This window comes from Teleopsis dalmanni, chromosome 2 (genome assembly GCF_002237135.1).
Source record: "Teleopsis dalmanni isolate 2A chromosome 2, ASM223713v2, whole genome shotgun sequence".
In the NCBI taxonomy this organism is placed as follows: Eukaryota; Metazoa; Arthropoda; class Insecta; order Diptera; family Diopsidae; genus Teleopsis; species Teleopsis dalmanni.
The window spans coordinates 1885847-1903874 of NC_051847.1; the positions used below are offsets into that span (position 1 = coordinate 1885847).

Here is an 18028-nt window from a genome sequence, read left to right on the forward strand (position 1 = left end):
AAATGTGAATTCTAAGTCGTTTCCATTTGCAAGATAGTGCAAAACACAACATACTCTTATAAAGTGACACAGTAGCTGTCTAAAACGTTGTTTTAAAATACCAAATGCATTTTCTATTAGTATTCGACCTGACCCCAATTTTCTATTGAAATTATTTTGTGCACGAGTAAGACGCCCGTTGTCTTTATATGGCGTAATGATGTGTTGTGTACAGGGGTATGCGGAATCAGCCAGTAGATAGTATTCTGTAAACGTAAGAGGTTTTAATAAATCTCATTTCTTTTTCCAAAGAACTTACCTCCACACTTCGATGGTAGTCGCATATAAATAGGAGAGTTTTGTAAGACCCAACTGTCATGACAGGAGCCTGGATGTCCGACAAATATGCTAATAAATTTTCTGTTTTCATCACAGATGGCTTGCAAGCATAATGAAATATTTCCTTTTCTGTCAATGTAGTCGTCCTTACGATCTCCAGTAGGATCAATAGTTATACGAGTGCCATCTAGGCAACCTGCAAAGTAACATGTATTAATATATATGCAGCGTTAATATGCACATAAATCCTTACCTATAACTTATGGAAAATTGCATAAGCTTCGGAAAAATGTACTTGCTTCTTCCTTTTTTGATGTGCTAGGCCATGCAATTATATCCGGACATATGTTGCTAAAGAAAGTTCTCATCCTTCTTATAACTCGGTTTGCTGACGATAAAGAAAGATTAAAGCGATCTGATAAATCTCTAAAACAATATGCTTCGTGACCAGCAAACCATAAAAAACAGCAACGTGAGCTTCTGAAGAAATGTTCAGCTCACTTACTCGCAGTGCAATAAAGTCGGTACTATTTTGAAATTTTATAGCCAAAGAATTAAAAAGGATCCACGAAATGCGGAAATGAGTTTTGAATTCCTTGTCGTCATATTTGCAAACAACATCTTGTATATAATTTTTTATACACACACGTTTTCTTTTTTTTTATGTAATATCGATACACCATTTCTTTAGTAATTCGAATACCAATTCTATATTCTGGTTTTATTGTGTTACTTAAATCACTTAATAAAATATTTATTATGTTTTTATCCATTTCAATATTTATTTATTACAGTTGTTACAATTAAAAATGCAGAATTTTCACAAATGCCGCGCAAACAAACAATACAAAAATTTGAATTCAAACCATAACAGCTGATTTACACATAAACACAAATTTTACTTCATATAAAATGCATGAGTAAAGTCTGCGTAACATTTTCAAATTTCGACAGGGATGTTACGCTCTCTCAGATGCTCTCATTTACTCACAAATTTGTTCGTGAAACGCACTTGTGTATACACAGTGTTACTCAAAGTTACTATGTGTAGCTCGTGGAACAGACCTTTTATTTCAAGTGAAATTTGTGTGATGTGTGAATCAGATGTTGTGGTTTGAATTTAAAATTTTGTATTATTTATTTGCGCGGCACTGGTGTTCTCACCAGATTTTACACAAAGCTGTTCCATGAAAATCTGTGTAAAGAGCGTACTTGTGTTTTCAGTTTGTACTTGTGTTTTACTTGAGTTTTACTATGAGTACCTCATGGAACAGACCTAATATAATAATACTGTATGACAGCAATTACAAACTTTTATATCTTTTTTGATGTTTTAACGGTTTTAGGTTAATTTTTAATTTTTCTTTATAAAAAGAAAAGCGGTTAATAAAAGAACTTTTATTTTAGGAGTTATATATTTTCAGAACACTTGCCGCTTTTATATATCTCTTCAGAACACTTGCCGCTAATAAATAGATAAACATATAAATAGATATCTAGACGTCTAAAACAAAGACGGGTTGTATATTCAAGCAATCTCACAAATTAGTGTAAAATAATTAATAAATCAGACTGAAAGAACAATCACGATGTTCCATAATCTATTACTATTAATCTATTAACTATTTACCTATTAATTTATCTATTAACATTATATATTTATTAAAAGAGGGTAATTGCATTAGAACAATTGCTGCACAAACAAATGTATGTGTAGGCATACATAAAAGCGTTTTTTTTGTTATGAAATACAATATTATTTTTTATTAATTTTAGGAGTCTTTTAAAAATAATAGAGCATTTAAAGATCTATTGAGATCTCTAGGTCGCAGCGCCGAGTTCCCTACATAATACTTGAAAAAGTCTCTTGACTGCGGATATGTGAGTTAGAAATATGAGTTTTTAACTAAAGCGTGACGCCTATTGAAATTAATAGGGCATAATAGATCTCTAGCTCGCAGTGCTAAATACCTCACTTAATACTTACGTTCATTTTGTAGTATAAAATTATACTATAATCAAGAGATTCAAGAATATATTAACTGTAGCAATTGTGAACTGTAATCATTTAGACAAAAAAAAAGTAAAAAAATAATAAATCTTTTATAATAATTAAATTTTATTGAAATAAAATTATTTGTGAATGTTGTTTTTGTAATATTTTCTTAAACAATTATTTTCAGTCATTCTGCTCTGCTATGAAGAAGGCAAAATATTTTTTTATATTATATATATATATATAATTTGCAAGAACAAAAAACTTAAAGTATTTTAAAACGTTTAAAAATGTGTTTTTGATTACATACGAAAACTTAAGTATTAAAGTAAAATTAAAATCTTAAAAAATTAAAAATTTTCTACAAAAATAAAGTTAATTACTCGCTAATAAAGTAAAATACAATATACACAACGAATATTTACAATTAATACTAGATGTAATTACTTTAAAATAAATTTGTTTTAAGAGAGCCTATTGCATTGCCCCAGCGCATTCATTTATCAAATAAAATTTCAATCTATGTAAATATTTTATTTATTTTGCTTTTTATATGTTTTTATATAATGCATACTCGTACGCACGATTATATACATATATATATATACATAAAAACTTCGTGCATGAACTTATAATTAAACATTTATACTTTTGCATTGCAAGGTGCACTGTACTGTCACATATCAAATATTAACAATTAATTTCATTAGTATTTTAAAATTATTATTTAAATATATATTTATAATGGTTTTTTGTTTGTAGTCAGTGTCAGTCTCATTAAATTGAACACAGGAAAAAAAATATTTGTACATTAAAAATAATTTTCAATTGAGGTAGTTTCGTTATAAGTATATGCATTTTAAAACATAGAATTAAGAACTTATAGAACTTATACTAAAATTATAATTATTTTATAAGTTAACATTTTAAAAAACAAATCACTGGCATTAAACTAATATTTTGAATATGCAATTTTTCAGTTTCAGTTTCAGTTTCAGTTTTTCTTTCTTAAGAAATTTTTATTGTTACAATTTTTTTTATTTTTAAATTAAAAATATATTTACTTTTAAATTTACAATTTTCTGTTTTTTTGATTTTTATTTTTTAAATAATAATAATATTTAATTTTACAAAATTTATTTATTAGTTTATCATATGATTTCTTTGTAATCATATGATTTAATAAAAAATTAAAAGCCTCTTATTAACGCAAACTCTTGTGTTTACTTTGCGTGTTTTTATGCTCAAAAAATATTTATGCCTTTCCTCATCAGTCTTATAATAAATATTTATGACATATATTTTGATTTTAACTAGGAAACATGAAGTGTTTGACAAATTGTGAGGAAATTGCATAAAATGATTTGATTTAATGGCAACAAATTTACAGCACATTTTTTCGCAGCCTTTGAAAAACGTGTTAAATTTGAGTGCTTAAACTGATAATCTGTTAAACTAAACTAAATGTATAATCTAAAGGTCTAATATTAATGATATAAGATTTTTAAAAACCTTTTTAGGCACACGGTGATATATTAATCTTGACAAATTTGTTACACTATTAATTAATTTGATTCTTTTAATAATTACACATTAAGGTATTAATAATTTTCAGTGTAAATAATTTTATGCAGAGTACTTGAGCAATGTGAAATATTCTAAAAGTTTTAATAGTATTTCTTACACTATGTGCAATTGATTTTTACTTCTAAATTTATGCATATTTGATTTCCTTAAAGCCATTTCACCGTTTATATTTTCGCACATAAGACGAAATTTGTAAAATATTTTATAAATTAAATTGAAAATTGCAACGTTTTAAGCGTCGCTTATTATCGGCAAAATTGTTTTAATTGTAAATTTCTATTGCTTATACCATACATTAAACATTTAATTAAAATTTTACAATATACGCTAGAATGAATTACAATGCATAATTTTAGAAAAATGCATTTCTTACAATCCCACCCAAATTGCACTTTCGAAAAACTAAAATAATCCCCAGTGCTTAGTTTTAAATTAGTGTCGATACAAAAAAAAAAGACCTATGGTCACCCTAAAAAATAGTGGTGCTCAGAGACTGCCCAGTATTTTGAAAACACTAACATGAAACTTAATAGTAACAAAAAAAAAGAAAAAACAAAATTAAATTAATAAAATGGAGGCAAAAACATCAAAAATTCGCGTCAACGACCAAATAACAACAAAGAATCGTAACAACTGTCTGCAGCATATTGCCAGGCCATAGACAGCATCAATCAGTCGGTGTTGTTTTCTTCGTCGCGCATCAGTTTTGCTGCATTCTCAGATGCAAACTCTTCGCTGTTAACCTTGGCATGCATTGGATGCATAATGACACCACTGCCGTTTTCCGCATAGGACGGAGAATGCGGTGTACTGGCATGGCGTTGCAAGTCTGGTGATTTACAGTCTTGTTTGCGCGCAATGCTCAAGTCTTCAGGATCGTGATCTTCATCTATTTCGTCATGGTGAAGATCTTCACGTTCTTGTTCTCGTTCACGCTCACGCTCAAGGTTTCGTTCGATTTCGCATTCACGCTCGATATCTATGTCGCGTTCCAGCACTAATCGACGTTCTTTTTCACGTTCACGTTCCAGCAATAGTTCACGCTCGCTTTCGTGATCGTATTTGATCGAATAGTGGCTGGGGCTTGGCGTTCGTCTACCTGAATTACTACTCGGACTAGTTGGTATGCGATTCACAGCTGCATGCGCAGCAGCAGCAAATGCCATAGCATGTAATGCACCACGTCCCCCAATGTCCGCTCCGCGATTTTCGAGTGCTTGTTGGATGAATGGATGATCTAGTAATGATGCCGCTGAATGAGAAATAGTGTTTGGTAGATGGTGACGTTCACTGATGCGCTGTTCCTTCGTGTCGCGTTCCTCGTGTACACCTTCGTGCATCGATGATAGAATAGGCTCGGCGTGTCCAAATCCTTGCGCATATGGAAAAGCCGCTGATGCTTCCATGCTACTTGGACTACGCTTCATTGTGCGATTCATTGGCCGACCGGTGGTAATACCTAACTTCTTAACCTTATCGTAAAGTGTGCGCGAGGGTACATTAAACTTACGTGAAGCCTGCAAAGCGCTCATACCATTTCGGACACACTGTATGGCCGACATAATATCATTACGGGTGTATTGTTTATAGCGCTTCCACTCTGGCTTCTGATTATTGCCATTGCTGTTGAAACTTCCACTGAAATTGCGCTTCGGCGTGAAGCCGTCCTCTTCAAAAGAATGATCAGTATAGGGCGAGTGTGGTTCGTCGTTGTATTTCTGAAAAGATGTTTGTGAAATTAATATTAAGAAATATAGAAATATATATTAAGAAATATATATAAAATAGTCGCGTCGCTTACCTTATCACTGCTGTAGTCAGAACCATTGACGCTGTGATTGCTGCTTTGTGGCCTCACAGTGGCACTGTGTTGTGAAGTTTTTTCTATAACAGAATTCTCGTTTTTAACACCCCCGGGGAGCATTAGTGGTAATGGTTGAGAAGAGTCGGCTGGATTTGCTTGAGCCAATACGTTCCGTAAAATAGGTGTATCGCGATTCATTAACATGCTAGATATCGATGAAAGCTTTTTGCGCTTGAGGGGATTCATATCAGGTGCAGATTCATAAACTGAACTTAACATAGCAGCGGCAGAGTTTGGAGAAATGGGCCAAGCTCCACTTACGCGTTCAGAAGGATTGGATTGTTGATGTGCATATGCGGGTGACGTTTGTGGTAAGTTTACATTACTAATCGGTTGAGGTGTTGCACTCGCCGCTGTTGTGGGTGGTGTTGTTGCTTTACCATATAAAGTGGGATAAGTGGGCTTAAAGTTGTTGTAAGGCGGTGATGAGCTGCTTGTTGGTGCAGCAGACGGTGAGATATTCGACGATGTAGAGATCACGGATGAGGAATTATGAGCGTTTTGTATATCAACATGATTTTTACCATTTTCTGCGTCGGCTGTTGACGAAGCCGTAGCTACTGCAGCAGCTGTGTATGGTGGAATTGTGATACCAGCAGAGTTAACGAAAGGATTGCCGATGCGCTCATGATGGTCTGTGTTGTTGCTCTTGAATTTCTCTCTGAGATCTGCCATATCGAAGAGACCCTTTACCTCAAGATCTCCAGCTATTTTCATAATTTTAGGTATTTGACTTTGTGTAACATTAACTTCACCGGTATACATATATTCGAGCAGAGCACGCATTTCAAAGGCCTTGACCCCAGGAAAAATGATGCTGCAGTGATCCATTGGAACGTCTTGCAATATTGACTGAAAATACGGAGAGTTTGCAGCCAACACAACGCGATGAGCTTTAAACTGAACATGATCATCAACAACAATGGTGCAGTCTACATAGCTTTCAACTTTAACTAGAGCATCTAAGATCTCAACCAAATTTGATTTGTGATTATTCCAACGTAAACAGTAGGTTTGCGTTTCTGTCGGTGGACCACCCATGTTTAACGTATTTGATGTATTTGACGAATTCAGTGTAGAGTCGGTTGGCGGATCCCCACCTAGTTCAAAATGCAAACCGCAAGTTACTTCCGAGTTCTTTGTCGGAGGTTTTGCCGGTGTGGATGGTCGATCAGCACTATCTGAAATCAAATCGTTTTCAGGAGACGAGCTGAAATGATAAACTTTCCTTTCAATAATTGCAACTTAACTAAAATTATATATTTTTTTTTTAAAAAGTAATATGATGTTTTTTGAAATTTTTTAAATGGCAAAATTGTCAAAAATACTGCAATTTAAATTTGAAATGTTAGTAAAAAATTTTCTCAACTCATGAACATAAAACGGTTCAAAAATAGGTATTATTGAACTGATAAAAAGCCAAATAGTTTTTAAATTTTAAAAATATAACTTATATAAAATAACTAAAAATAAATTACACTCCCTCTGTTAACGCGACAGGATTAATATCAGTTTAGGTTCAATGTTAGGTTCACACTATCTGAACGCTTCAAACTATAATGGATAATGGACTAATAATCAACTCAGTATAGTATATTTTGACACTTCAAACTGTTGAACCATTACGATTTTATAATCAATAACTATGGACTTTATTTATAAATCCATAAGGTCTAAAACAGTATGAGTCTATGATACTGTCTTTGATAAATTTATGAGTCAGATTTATGAGTTTGAAGTTCACAAAATTTGTTTATGCTATTTTATACCAATAGAGTGGATGAAAAAAAATTCTTCAAAATTATTGAACTTCAAAAAAACAACTCACAAACATTTGTCGCTAAAGAATTTGCCTTCTATCATGCACCAGTTTTCTCTAATCGGCTTCTGAAACATTTTTCGCCAAAAACGTACAAATTTGTATATTTATCCTATCAAAATTGTTACCTTTCGTGACTAAAGTTTTTGTTCAGCAAAACTTTCCCTTAACCCTGTATCTCGGTTAATATTGATATGAATATTGAAATTTCCTTCCAAACGATTTTTTCCGTTTCTTGGACCAAGTTCACACTTTATAATTGCATCCATAATCTATGAATAGTTTTTCCCCTACAGGTACCTCTTAGATAGATTTGAGCCGAATACTGGGGACAGAATGGTGTATAAGACAGTTTGTATAAGATACATGTATATTTTTAGGCACTGACAAGACTATGCAGTCAGACATTTTGTCATAAAGAGAAAATTTCGATTATATATTTAATGCAATATGTTAATACTTTGCATTAAAAACTTTTGCTAACAGGATTTTAAGGCTAACTGGAGATTTGGTGTTAGGAAGTGTCGGATGTGAAGATTAAATCCCTCATATCACACCCTACAACAGCCTTGCTCAAGAAACTCTTCAGAACAGCGCTCTCTGTGCTCAAAAATTTATTAATCGGTTTAGAAAATGTCATCTCTAAAGGAATTTTGGAAGCACTCATGTTCGAACGTCGAGGAATACTTATACAGTTTTATAAAATATTTTGGAATCACTTTCAAATAACGGTTATATACACCGTCCATAAAATACATATCCATAAAATTAAGAATAATATATATTTGTCATAATTTTGGATATATCTGCGGTTTTCATAAGTAAATAAAGGTACAAAGTATTCTCTACTGTACGTAATGTCGTGAATAATATTAATTTTTTAAAGAACTTACAATTTTTCCGTACTTAGTGAGTTTTTTTCTGTTTCATTTTCATTAGAACCCATTTTCGTCAAAAAATATTTCCAAAAAATTTGACTTCCCGATTTGATAAAATTGTGCTTAAAAATTCGATGCGAATGTTGATTTTTAAAATTATTCATTTTTCAAAATGAAAGTATTTTGAAAATAAAACTTTTTGCCAACTTGATTTCAAATTTTTATTTGCATAGTTGCCAGATGGATTGTGCAAATTTATTATCTTAAAAATCTGCATAAAGTAAACATATCTATATGGCTCCATATTCTTGGATGTCCATAGTAGGAAACCAACTCGAGGAACACACCTCGTTCGCGGATTGTGAGTTGCGAGCATTGAAATGATGGAAATATGGATCGAAATAATTAAAAAATTGCATGTAATCGGCGGCAGATACACACGCTACACACATTGCGACTTGTATGTCGCATCGTGTGTGCTTGCGTAAGTAAATAAATATGCAAATAAAACATCCCTCAAATTTAATTTTTTTTTTGTTTTTGTTGTATTCCCAAATATATGTACATTTATATATACAAATATATTTTATTATTTTCGCGGTTCAACGCCGTGTATGCGTTGAATAGAAAATTTTGGCTTAATTTTAATGAGGGCAAATATAAGAAAGGAAAACATACACCACAACAATAACGACAACAACAACAACAAAAAGAAAAGGAAAACCCGGAAAAGTTACTGCTGCCTTGCAATAATTTCGCCGGCTTTCTTTTTTGTGACGTTTTCATGGAAAATGTGCGTTGTTTTTTTTGGAGTTTTTTATTCCCAATTTGAAGTGGTGGTGGAAATGACAGACAGGCATTTGCATTGCCATTTTTTAAATGATGTGAGGGTGGATTTCGAAGACCAAAATAGGTTTTTTAGCAAATTTTTACTTTAACAGAACTTATATCCACTTTAAAATACTTTTTATTTTTTAGATGTTCATTCCATTATGCGAAATAATACCAGTTAAGTTACTATTAGAGTCTATCAATGAAAACATATCTTAATTTCAAAACAAAAATAATGTCAGAACTATTTACGTGTACATACATACATATTCCAATGATATACAATACCTAAATACTGAATAGGTAAATATAAATCAAGCAACATATCGTATCTTCCACGTATTGTAACTATATTCACTCCCAGAAACTATGACCTATTTCTACCGAATGGGTTAACCTGATATAGCGAACAACTTAATTATGTACTAAAACTTCCAAAAGACACCGATTAGGCACCTAATCGACATTAAAATACAAGCTTGACCTCTTCTGTAACCTAATTTAGGCATAACACGAATTTTATAAATATAATGACTAGTATGAATAACCTACGCGAAATTATCTGAATGGATTAACCTATCAAATATAAATGGAAACTGATTTCAAATCAGTTAGCAATTTAACCATAACGGTAGTTGCACAATTTTTAAAGAGTTGCCAACGTTTCCCTAAGACCTTTAATTCATGGCTGTTGTTCCTTACGGACTGTACTGTGTTCAACTCTACTCTATTGAAAAATCTTGAAAGTTTCCAGTGTTTTTCGTTTACGATCCTTTTTGATTCCAATGATACCCTTTTTAAGCTCTCATGTGAAAATAATTAACCTTTAAATCTATATAATATATAATTATAAACAAAGCTTCAGTTATTAGGTATGAATTAGAGTCTAACAAAAATTTAATCTAAAATATTTAACCGAAAGATTAAAGCAAATCTTATGTTCTGCTCCTGTTTAGTATAAATGAAATTAATAATATTTCGCAGTATGCATCTCAGTATACTTAAATTCACTCTTAAGATTATACTTTTCATTCCGTAGAAAAACTATTCTGGCCTCTACTAACACGTGCTGCGCAGTTGGATTTAGTGTGCATAAAAATTTTAAACTCGTCACATGTGCGCATATTGCTCATGAAACCGTCCTCATGTGAAGTTGGCCATATGTTGTGCAGATAATGTACATATATATATTGTATTATATACATTTACTTTACTCACTTTTTAAAAATGCGATCTTACTCTTAATAAAAATATATGACACATGCGAACTGTCAAATGAGAATATGTGAAATTCGAGTTTTAACGGCCGTTTGAAGTGCTCCTTGAGTATGCAAGAAACCCATAAAGTGAATTAGAATCCAGATAAGTGCTGTGTGCGTATCTGAAGAGTATCCATAACTATGTAGGCGTATTTGGTTAGCATTTAAGTTGATTGCGCTATAAATAACTACACACAAAACGTCAAATGTGTTCTGAAAGGCCGGACTGCAGGGCCTTTGAATTAAATTCAAAGCAGGCGTTGCCAATTTTCCCATAAAATAATTCCCTTTCATTTTTTGCTATGCAAAATATCCTATTACACATGTGAACCGGGGTACCTAAGCATATGTAGCAGGTTCCTGCTATTATATGATATGCCATTAGATATCTACAAAAATATTTCTTCGGTTAAACACCATAACAAACCATAATTTTCATAAGTAAATTAAAGAATAAAATAAAAATGAAAAATGATCGTTCGCTTATGGTACGCCGATCCCTGATCGTTGGTAAGAGCAAAAACAACACCAACAACAGCAACAACAACAAGCTTTTGTTTAACAAATTATAGTGTACATAATGAGAATTATATTGCACAATAAAACTGGTGAAAAATGTCAGCACAAAAGAAAAATTGCAATAAAATGCGAAGAAAATAAATGACAGAAACATTTATTAACGACTTGATAGTTTTATTGCGTAGGATATCAGTGAGTAACCCCTGAACACATGTGCACAATGAATTTAATGAAAAAGGTAAAGTATTTTTTCTATTTGGAAAATTTAAGAAAGAAAAAAATCTCATAAAAGGAAATTAAAAAGATCAGTGCACTTATAAATTCACCAGCACAATACACTGCGAAAAAAAGTCATAATAAGATTGTTTGCAAAATGCGTGAAAAATTTGTTTTGTGCAATTTTGATTTATCTTTTTTGTTGTTGCTTCTCTTTGTCTGGATTTTCTTTTAATTGTTTTTTTTTCTTTTTCTTTTTATTTTCATTTTCTATAGCATATGCAATAAGCAGAGAATTTTCACAGACTATGACGCTGTGACGCCAAATGTTGGCATATCTAAGGATGATAAGGACGATAAGGATGATTGCGCAGTTGCACACAACAGTTTGTGTACAGGTTGGTATATCTTCTCCTTCAGTGCTCTCTCACCCGCACTGTCAATTTTTGCAATTTTTCATTTTGCATTGCGCAGGTAGTCTGGAAACGAAGACGAAACTACTCATAAGTATTGCGCAAGTATTTTGTGTTCGTACTTTTTTTTCCAATGAGAAAGGACAATGTCTAGCGTTAATAGTAAAATTAAATAACAATAAAAGTGAACGAATAGGATTAACTTCATTCTGCTTGCATCCCATTGTCCTTCACAAAGATATTAATTCTCATGTCAAATGTTAACACTTTAAATTTAAAAGCATAATTAAAATTGTCTTAAATTAATTGAATTATTGTAATAAAAAGAGACTCAATTTTGACAAATGCGATTAGTATAATAAATATAAATTCATTTAAATTAATCGAATATGTTTAATATTTCGCCATCATTAGCATTTGAAAAGTAACCGCATTTCCGTAATTGCGTCGCGTATAAGAGTTGTGCGCTGGAAGCGTGATACGCTGAATACTCCTGAGAGCGATCAGTTGAGCTTTTTTATTCATACATGCCGCGACCAAAGACGGTCTTTGCTTTTTGCATTTTAACATTTCAGCAAAAAGCTATTAATTTTTTTACATCGAAAATCTTTCAATGTTGGCAATGCTGTCGAAGGGCTTTTGCATTAGGGCTATCAGCTTTCAATGACATTTCATTACATTTCATTACATTTTTGTTTTCGTTTTTTTTTTGTGAACTTGCATTTGAACCGGTTCTGTTTTTGATATCTAATTTTTTGCTTTTTTATTGCGAAATGGCGTTTTTTCATATTTTTTTAATTGCTTTTCAATGTAATGTTTTTGGTTAGATACTTGCATATAATTTTTATAGTTTATTTTGGATTTTATATGCTACCATTTTTAGACCTTTTTGAAGGTTATTACATACATATATACTAATATAATGTATGCGTACAATGTTGTATATTTGTTGTTGCTAAAGTTGAAGACTTAAATTGAATTTTAATTAAATCTACGTATAAATACGTATAATGCTAATATGTGGTTTTGGGATATGCAAAATTAATTAATTTAGTATCTGCGCTGAAATTTATTTCCACTTTAATTAAAATGTATATATATATTATATATGCAATATTTATATATATACGGGGCGGTACCGACTTACTCGGCATAAGTCATAATCATAAGAAATGATTACTTCGGGTGACGATGATAGAACTATTTACCGAGATGCAGAGTGTCGAAGAGAAAAGTCTACCCAAAATACGCTTTTAATCAAAAAATCATAAATCAGATTTTAGTTAATTAAATGTCCTTTAATTAAACGCCTAATAAGTCTTTATATTTGAATAAATTTAAAACGTATGTTGACCAAAGACGTAATAACCTGTCAGATTATGGAATATACATATTAAATGTCATTATAAGTACAGTTTTATTAAAAACTATTTTCAGGTGTATAGTATTTTATATATGTTATTTGCTCATATATAATAGATAATTTTTAGAAATTTGTGTATATAAATTTTTTCAATAACTCTCTTATATATGCCACTGACTTCATTCCACCTGCTGAATTCAAAATTTCAAAGTAGAAACTAACTTTTATTAAATCGAATAAACCATCTATCCTATAATATAATACATATTTTAATTTTATATAATAAATATAATTATTACTTAGTGTAATACATATTTGTTAATATATAATATATATGTACTCATAGATATAGTACAACATATTTAACACATAATTATATAAATATCTATATAATATATTCATATCATATATAATTATATTCATGTAAATATAATAATGTATTTATGTCATAATTGCAGTTTTCTAAATTAAATTTGTGCCTTTTATCTTTATTTATTTCACTATAATGTTTAATTATATTCATTTAATTATTTATAACAGATTTGTTTTAATTTTAATTTCAATTTTTTGATTTGCAATCTTGTTGCTACAATAAGCGAAATTCTTGACAGACGATAATCACAGGAATAGCTGGACCTGGTCATTGTGATCGCCTGCTATAAAATAACTATTAATTAACTATTACTTAATTTATATTATTATTGAATTATATGTTATAAGTATATTTATTTTTAATAACATAATTATGCTATATAGAAAATATTATTATTAATTTGAACAGAATTTTTTTTTTAATTTTTAATTTTGATTTATTTTTTTACTGAGTATATATAGTAATTATGTAAATATTTATTAATTTAAATTATTTATAATATTAAGAGTATGTTTTTATTATATACAAATATTTGCAGAATTGAACTTACCTGAGAAAGTTATGACCAAAAACTGTTCCCGATCCGCTGCATTACAAAGGATTTGAATCCGCAAGTGGTTGAGCAAATATCGAAGCCTGAAGCCTGAAGCCTTGGAGTTCTCAGAGTGGCACCGAAAACTTCTTTATAATTTTAATTTGTTATTTTGAAATTTTAAATTTGGAAAAGTTTTTTATTGCTAATTTTTAGTTTTTAATTTTTTCTTTTATTAAATTTTGTACACACACACAGCAAGAAGCCAAAAAACACAAAAATGACGAAAAAATTGTAAAAACTTTAGAAGCCAAAAAAGTCAAAATTCGTACTGAAAATGTTTGCTGTGTGCGGAGTTCGAAGTTTATTTATTAAATTTTAAATATTAAGATTTTCACAGTTTTTTCCGAAATTTTTAATAAAATTGCACTTATTTATATTTTTAAATTTTATAACACTTTTAGTTTATTTATAATTTTGTTTTTTTTTTTTTGTAAAGTTTTTGTTTATTTTAGTTCGTTGTAATCCCAAAGTAATTTTGTGTTAAATTGTTGTTCGCTTTTTTTCTTGCCAAAAATAAAATTGCTTAAAATTTTTATGCAATAAATAAAAATTTTCACATTTTCGAAAAAAATCTAAAATCTTTTTTGTTTGTAAAATTTTATTTGAATTTTGCTGTTCATTTGTTCATTTTTTGTAAACCAGAAAATTTTCTCTTGAAAACTGCGACACGTTGCGTTGTTGCAGATTCGAGTGCTCAAACTTGAATAAAACTGCTTTGCGATTGTATGCACAAAGTCATTCCAATATAATTTTCAATATTTTTTTTCTATATTTTCACAGCGAAGAAAATTCGAAAATAGAAAAAACATTCAACAACGTCACACAATCGCAAACGCAAACGCAGCCAAAAGCAAAACAATCAAGCAAAAACAGCACAACATTGCACACAAAATAAGGGGAATATCGTTTTGAAGGAAAACCGCACACATACACACACATACACACACTAACGCAGCTACCGTTCGTTACAACAGGGGAAATTTTCGATAACTTTGCACATATGAAAACGCATTGCTTTGCTTTGCTTTGGCTAGTAGGGGAAAGGTTCAGCAAAAATGACACACGCACGCATTTTCAAATAAGTTGATAGTGTGAAGGAGAGAGAATGAGCGTTGCATCTCAGTCGACATATATTGCATATAACAGTTTTCGCATGCAACGCACTAGCATACGCATTTTTTATGCGCTGCGCCTTCTGCCGGTTGTGGCGGTATCATAACTTTTTTTCTCTTTATTTTGGCTTCCTTGTTTTTCGTAAAACAAAAAAGTGTTACGTCCACTAAAGCAGGTTGGCTGGCACTGTGGATGTTAAAAGACCTAAAAAAGGGTTTGTAGTTTTTTTTTATTACGCTTTGAATTTCTAGTTAAAAATATTGCCTCTGCTGCCAAAGCGTCAATTGGACTTAGCGCTACGATGTTTTGTTTTATAATAGTTTTAAGAGGGGTAACGCTTTTTTAAAGTTGAGCAGAAAGAATACAATACATAATTATGCGTTTTAGCGTTTTAGAATTGTTTTGATCAAATTATTTTTATGCAGATTATTCGAAACTATTTAGATGAAATTATATATAATTATAGAGTTGGAAATTCTTTCATTTATTTCACAACTATGAATCATGCCATTATGTTAAAGAAAGGTTAGCCATTAACTAGCCACAGAGAACTTTACAATTTTCTTAAAAAATAAATGAAGTGTCTATTTAGAGTTCTTATTGTGAACAATAAAATTAAATTTTAAAATTACAAAAAAATATTATATGTTAATATATATTATATATTTATATTAGGAATTCTCTTTATGAAGGCAAAAACGAATTTGCCGAAACACATGTAGAGATACACAAACATAATATTCGAAATAAAATATTAAAAAAACACAAAAACCGCCTTTAAAAATATTATATATTGTTTAGTTTACTAAAGTCTGTGCTCACTTCTCTATTGTTTTCCATGTAAGGATCAAATGTTCATTTAACAGTTCGCACTAGAAAGGCTAATATACTGTAATAGTGGCAGAAAATGAACAACTTTGATCCATTTTATCTTTCTTTTTCGATAGATAGTGTTAAGTCAATTGTCACAAGCGCTCATTATATATGTGGCAACACTATCGTCCTTAATGAGTACATCGTTAAACCATTATTTTGATAGTGGGTGTTTATATTAGTCTATTTTTCTTGAAATTATTTCACATTGAGTTCTTTGGTCTTCTACGTTTTTCTGATTTGCATAACAAAACAATTATTACCAACTTATGCAAATTAGATAACCGTTTTCTTCTCGAAGCCAAACCCGGCAGAGATTAGAAACCCTTTCTTAATAAAAATCCTCACTAATTTTTGGCGCACAGCAATTCCTTTCACATTTGCCCGACCTTTCAAGAAATTGATTAGAGCAGAGTGTTTGTGTTGTTGCACTATTTTTATGCAAATTAAATGCAATCAAAAAATAAGAAATCAATAAATTTCACTGTTGCATAAATTCGCTGTCAAAGGATTAATAGTTTTATGGGTTGGCTTGGCTAATTTGCATATGTGAGAAAACAACAAAATTCTACACAGGGTGTATGTTGTTGTTGTTGTTGTTGTTGTTGTTGTTGTAACTGTAATTTTATGTTAATTTTTTTCTTGTGAATTGTGTAGAAATTGTAACGGATAACATCGAATGCAATTGATGACTTTATTATTGTTTATTTAGTGATTTTAATAAATTTTAAGCGCATTGTAATTAAAATTTAAGATTTATTAATAAAAACCACAAAAATGAATGCCTACACCATATTGAAATTGCCTTGAAAATTCCCTTATCCTTTATCCAATCAGAATTGATTTGCTTTGATTTTTACACGCACTCCTCTAATCAAAAACTTCCCCAATCAATACAAATTATCAGCCAAATGAAGCCAAAATCTACTAAATTGTATTATGCATGCATACATGCCTTTCCCCGCTTTTCATATTTTCGCTATTGTAACGCACAAATTCACATGCAAGTCACACACACGCACATCAGCGCAGAACATTCATGTGAGTTTTCACAATGTGAAATGCATGCGAGTGCTTTTTCTCTTTTTTACTCTCTCACTGCCATTGCACGCATTGTTGTTGTGCTGCTTTTTCATACGCAGGAAGAGCAAAAATTAATTTTCCTTGCAGTTAGCGTTTGAATTACTATTTATCAGATTTCGAGCCTTTGATTATTAGCAATAATATTTTTTTAACAATTTAATTAAATGATAAACAAAAATTTTCTCAAAGTCCACAAAATTATTGGATAAAATAATCGCCAGACATTGAAAATGTGTTTTAGGTTTAAATAAACAATAAATCACGTCGTCAAATAGTCTAAATGTTAAACACATAAGCATGAGCTGCCAGGTTCTTATAAATTTCTGAATCTAAAATTATCTTAAAAAAAAACAATTAAATTAATATATTTTAATAAACATATAAAAATTTATTTTCCAGTCAATTTTGTTATTTACATGCATTCATCTCCAAAGCAGCGTACCAGCAGTAATATTGGTATATATTATTACAGCGGAAGAAAGCATCAGTCCATACATTTGTAATGACAATAATTTGTTGTTGGTGTGCTTGGTGCTAAAAATAGTAAACACGTTTTTGAAACACGGATTCCTTCTATTCTTTAGAGTCACAACCACAATAAATATCATTACAGGGTAGACCCAGACTCATAGCATGTCTTCCTAGTACGCTGCAACTTGTCAGCACCGATACCGAAAATGCCTTGATTTTGGCTGACCAGTTTCTGATTTAGTGAAAACAACTGACTGTGTCATTGCTTGTCCAGTGTGAAGGAAGTTGATCTTAAGACCTGACAAGAAACTTCATTTGCCCAAGTTTTTTTAGTTTGACCGTTACAAGTGGGATTCAAAAATCCGAGATATAAATGTCAGAAAGTAGAATGCATGATTTGGTAAGTTTGTCTGTCGTACAGTTGCCTGAGATATCCCTATGTATAGGTACCCAAATA

General features: G+C 30.9%; 1 protein-coding gene and 1 long non-coding RNA gene across 2 annotated transcripts; both read right to left on the minus strand.

Moving 5' to 3' along the window:
- Positions 1-81: 81 nt before the first annotated feature.
- LOC119685405 lies at positions 82-961 on the minus strand. Its single transcript, XR_005252799.1, has 3 exons — positions 572-961; positions 299-514; positions 82-245 (listed from the first exon to the last, which is right to left on the minus strand). It is a non-coding gene; the product is annotated as an uncharacterized LOC119685405 (long non-coding RNA).
- Positions 962-3516: 2555 nt separating this feature from the next.
- On the minus strand, positions 3517-8607 carry LOC119683256 (longitudinals lacking protein). Its single transcript, XM_038096894.1, has 3 exons — positions 8478-8607; positions 5703-6975; positions 3517-5619 (listed from the first exon to the last, which is right to left on the minus strand). The coding sequence occupies exons 1-3, from the start codon at positions 8528-8530 to the stop codon at positions 4573-4575; spliced, it is 2373 nt and encodes a 790-aa protein (XP_037952822.1). The 5' UTR covers positions 8531-8607; the 3' UTR covers positions 3517-4572.
- Positions 8608-18028: the final 9421 nt, after the last annotated feature.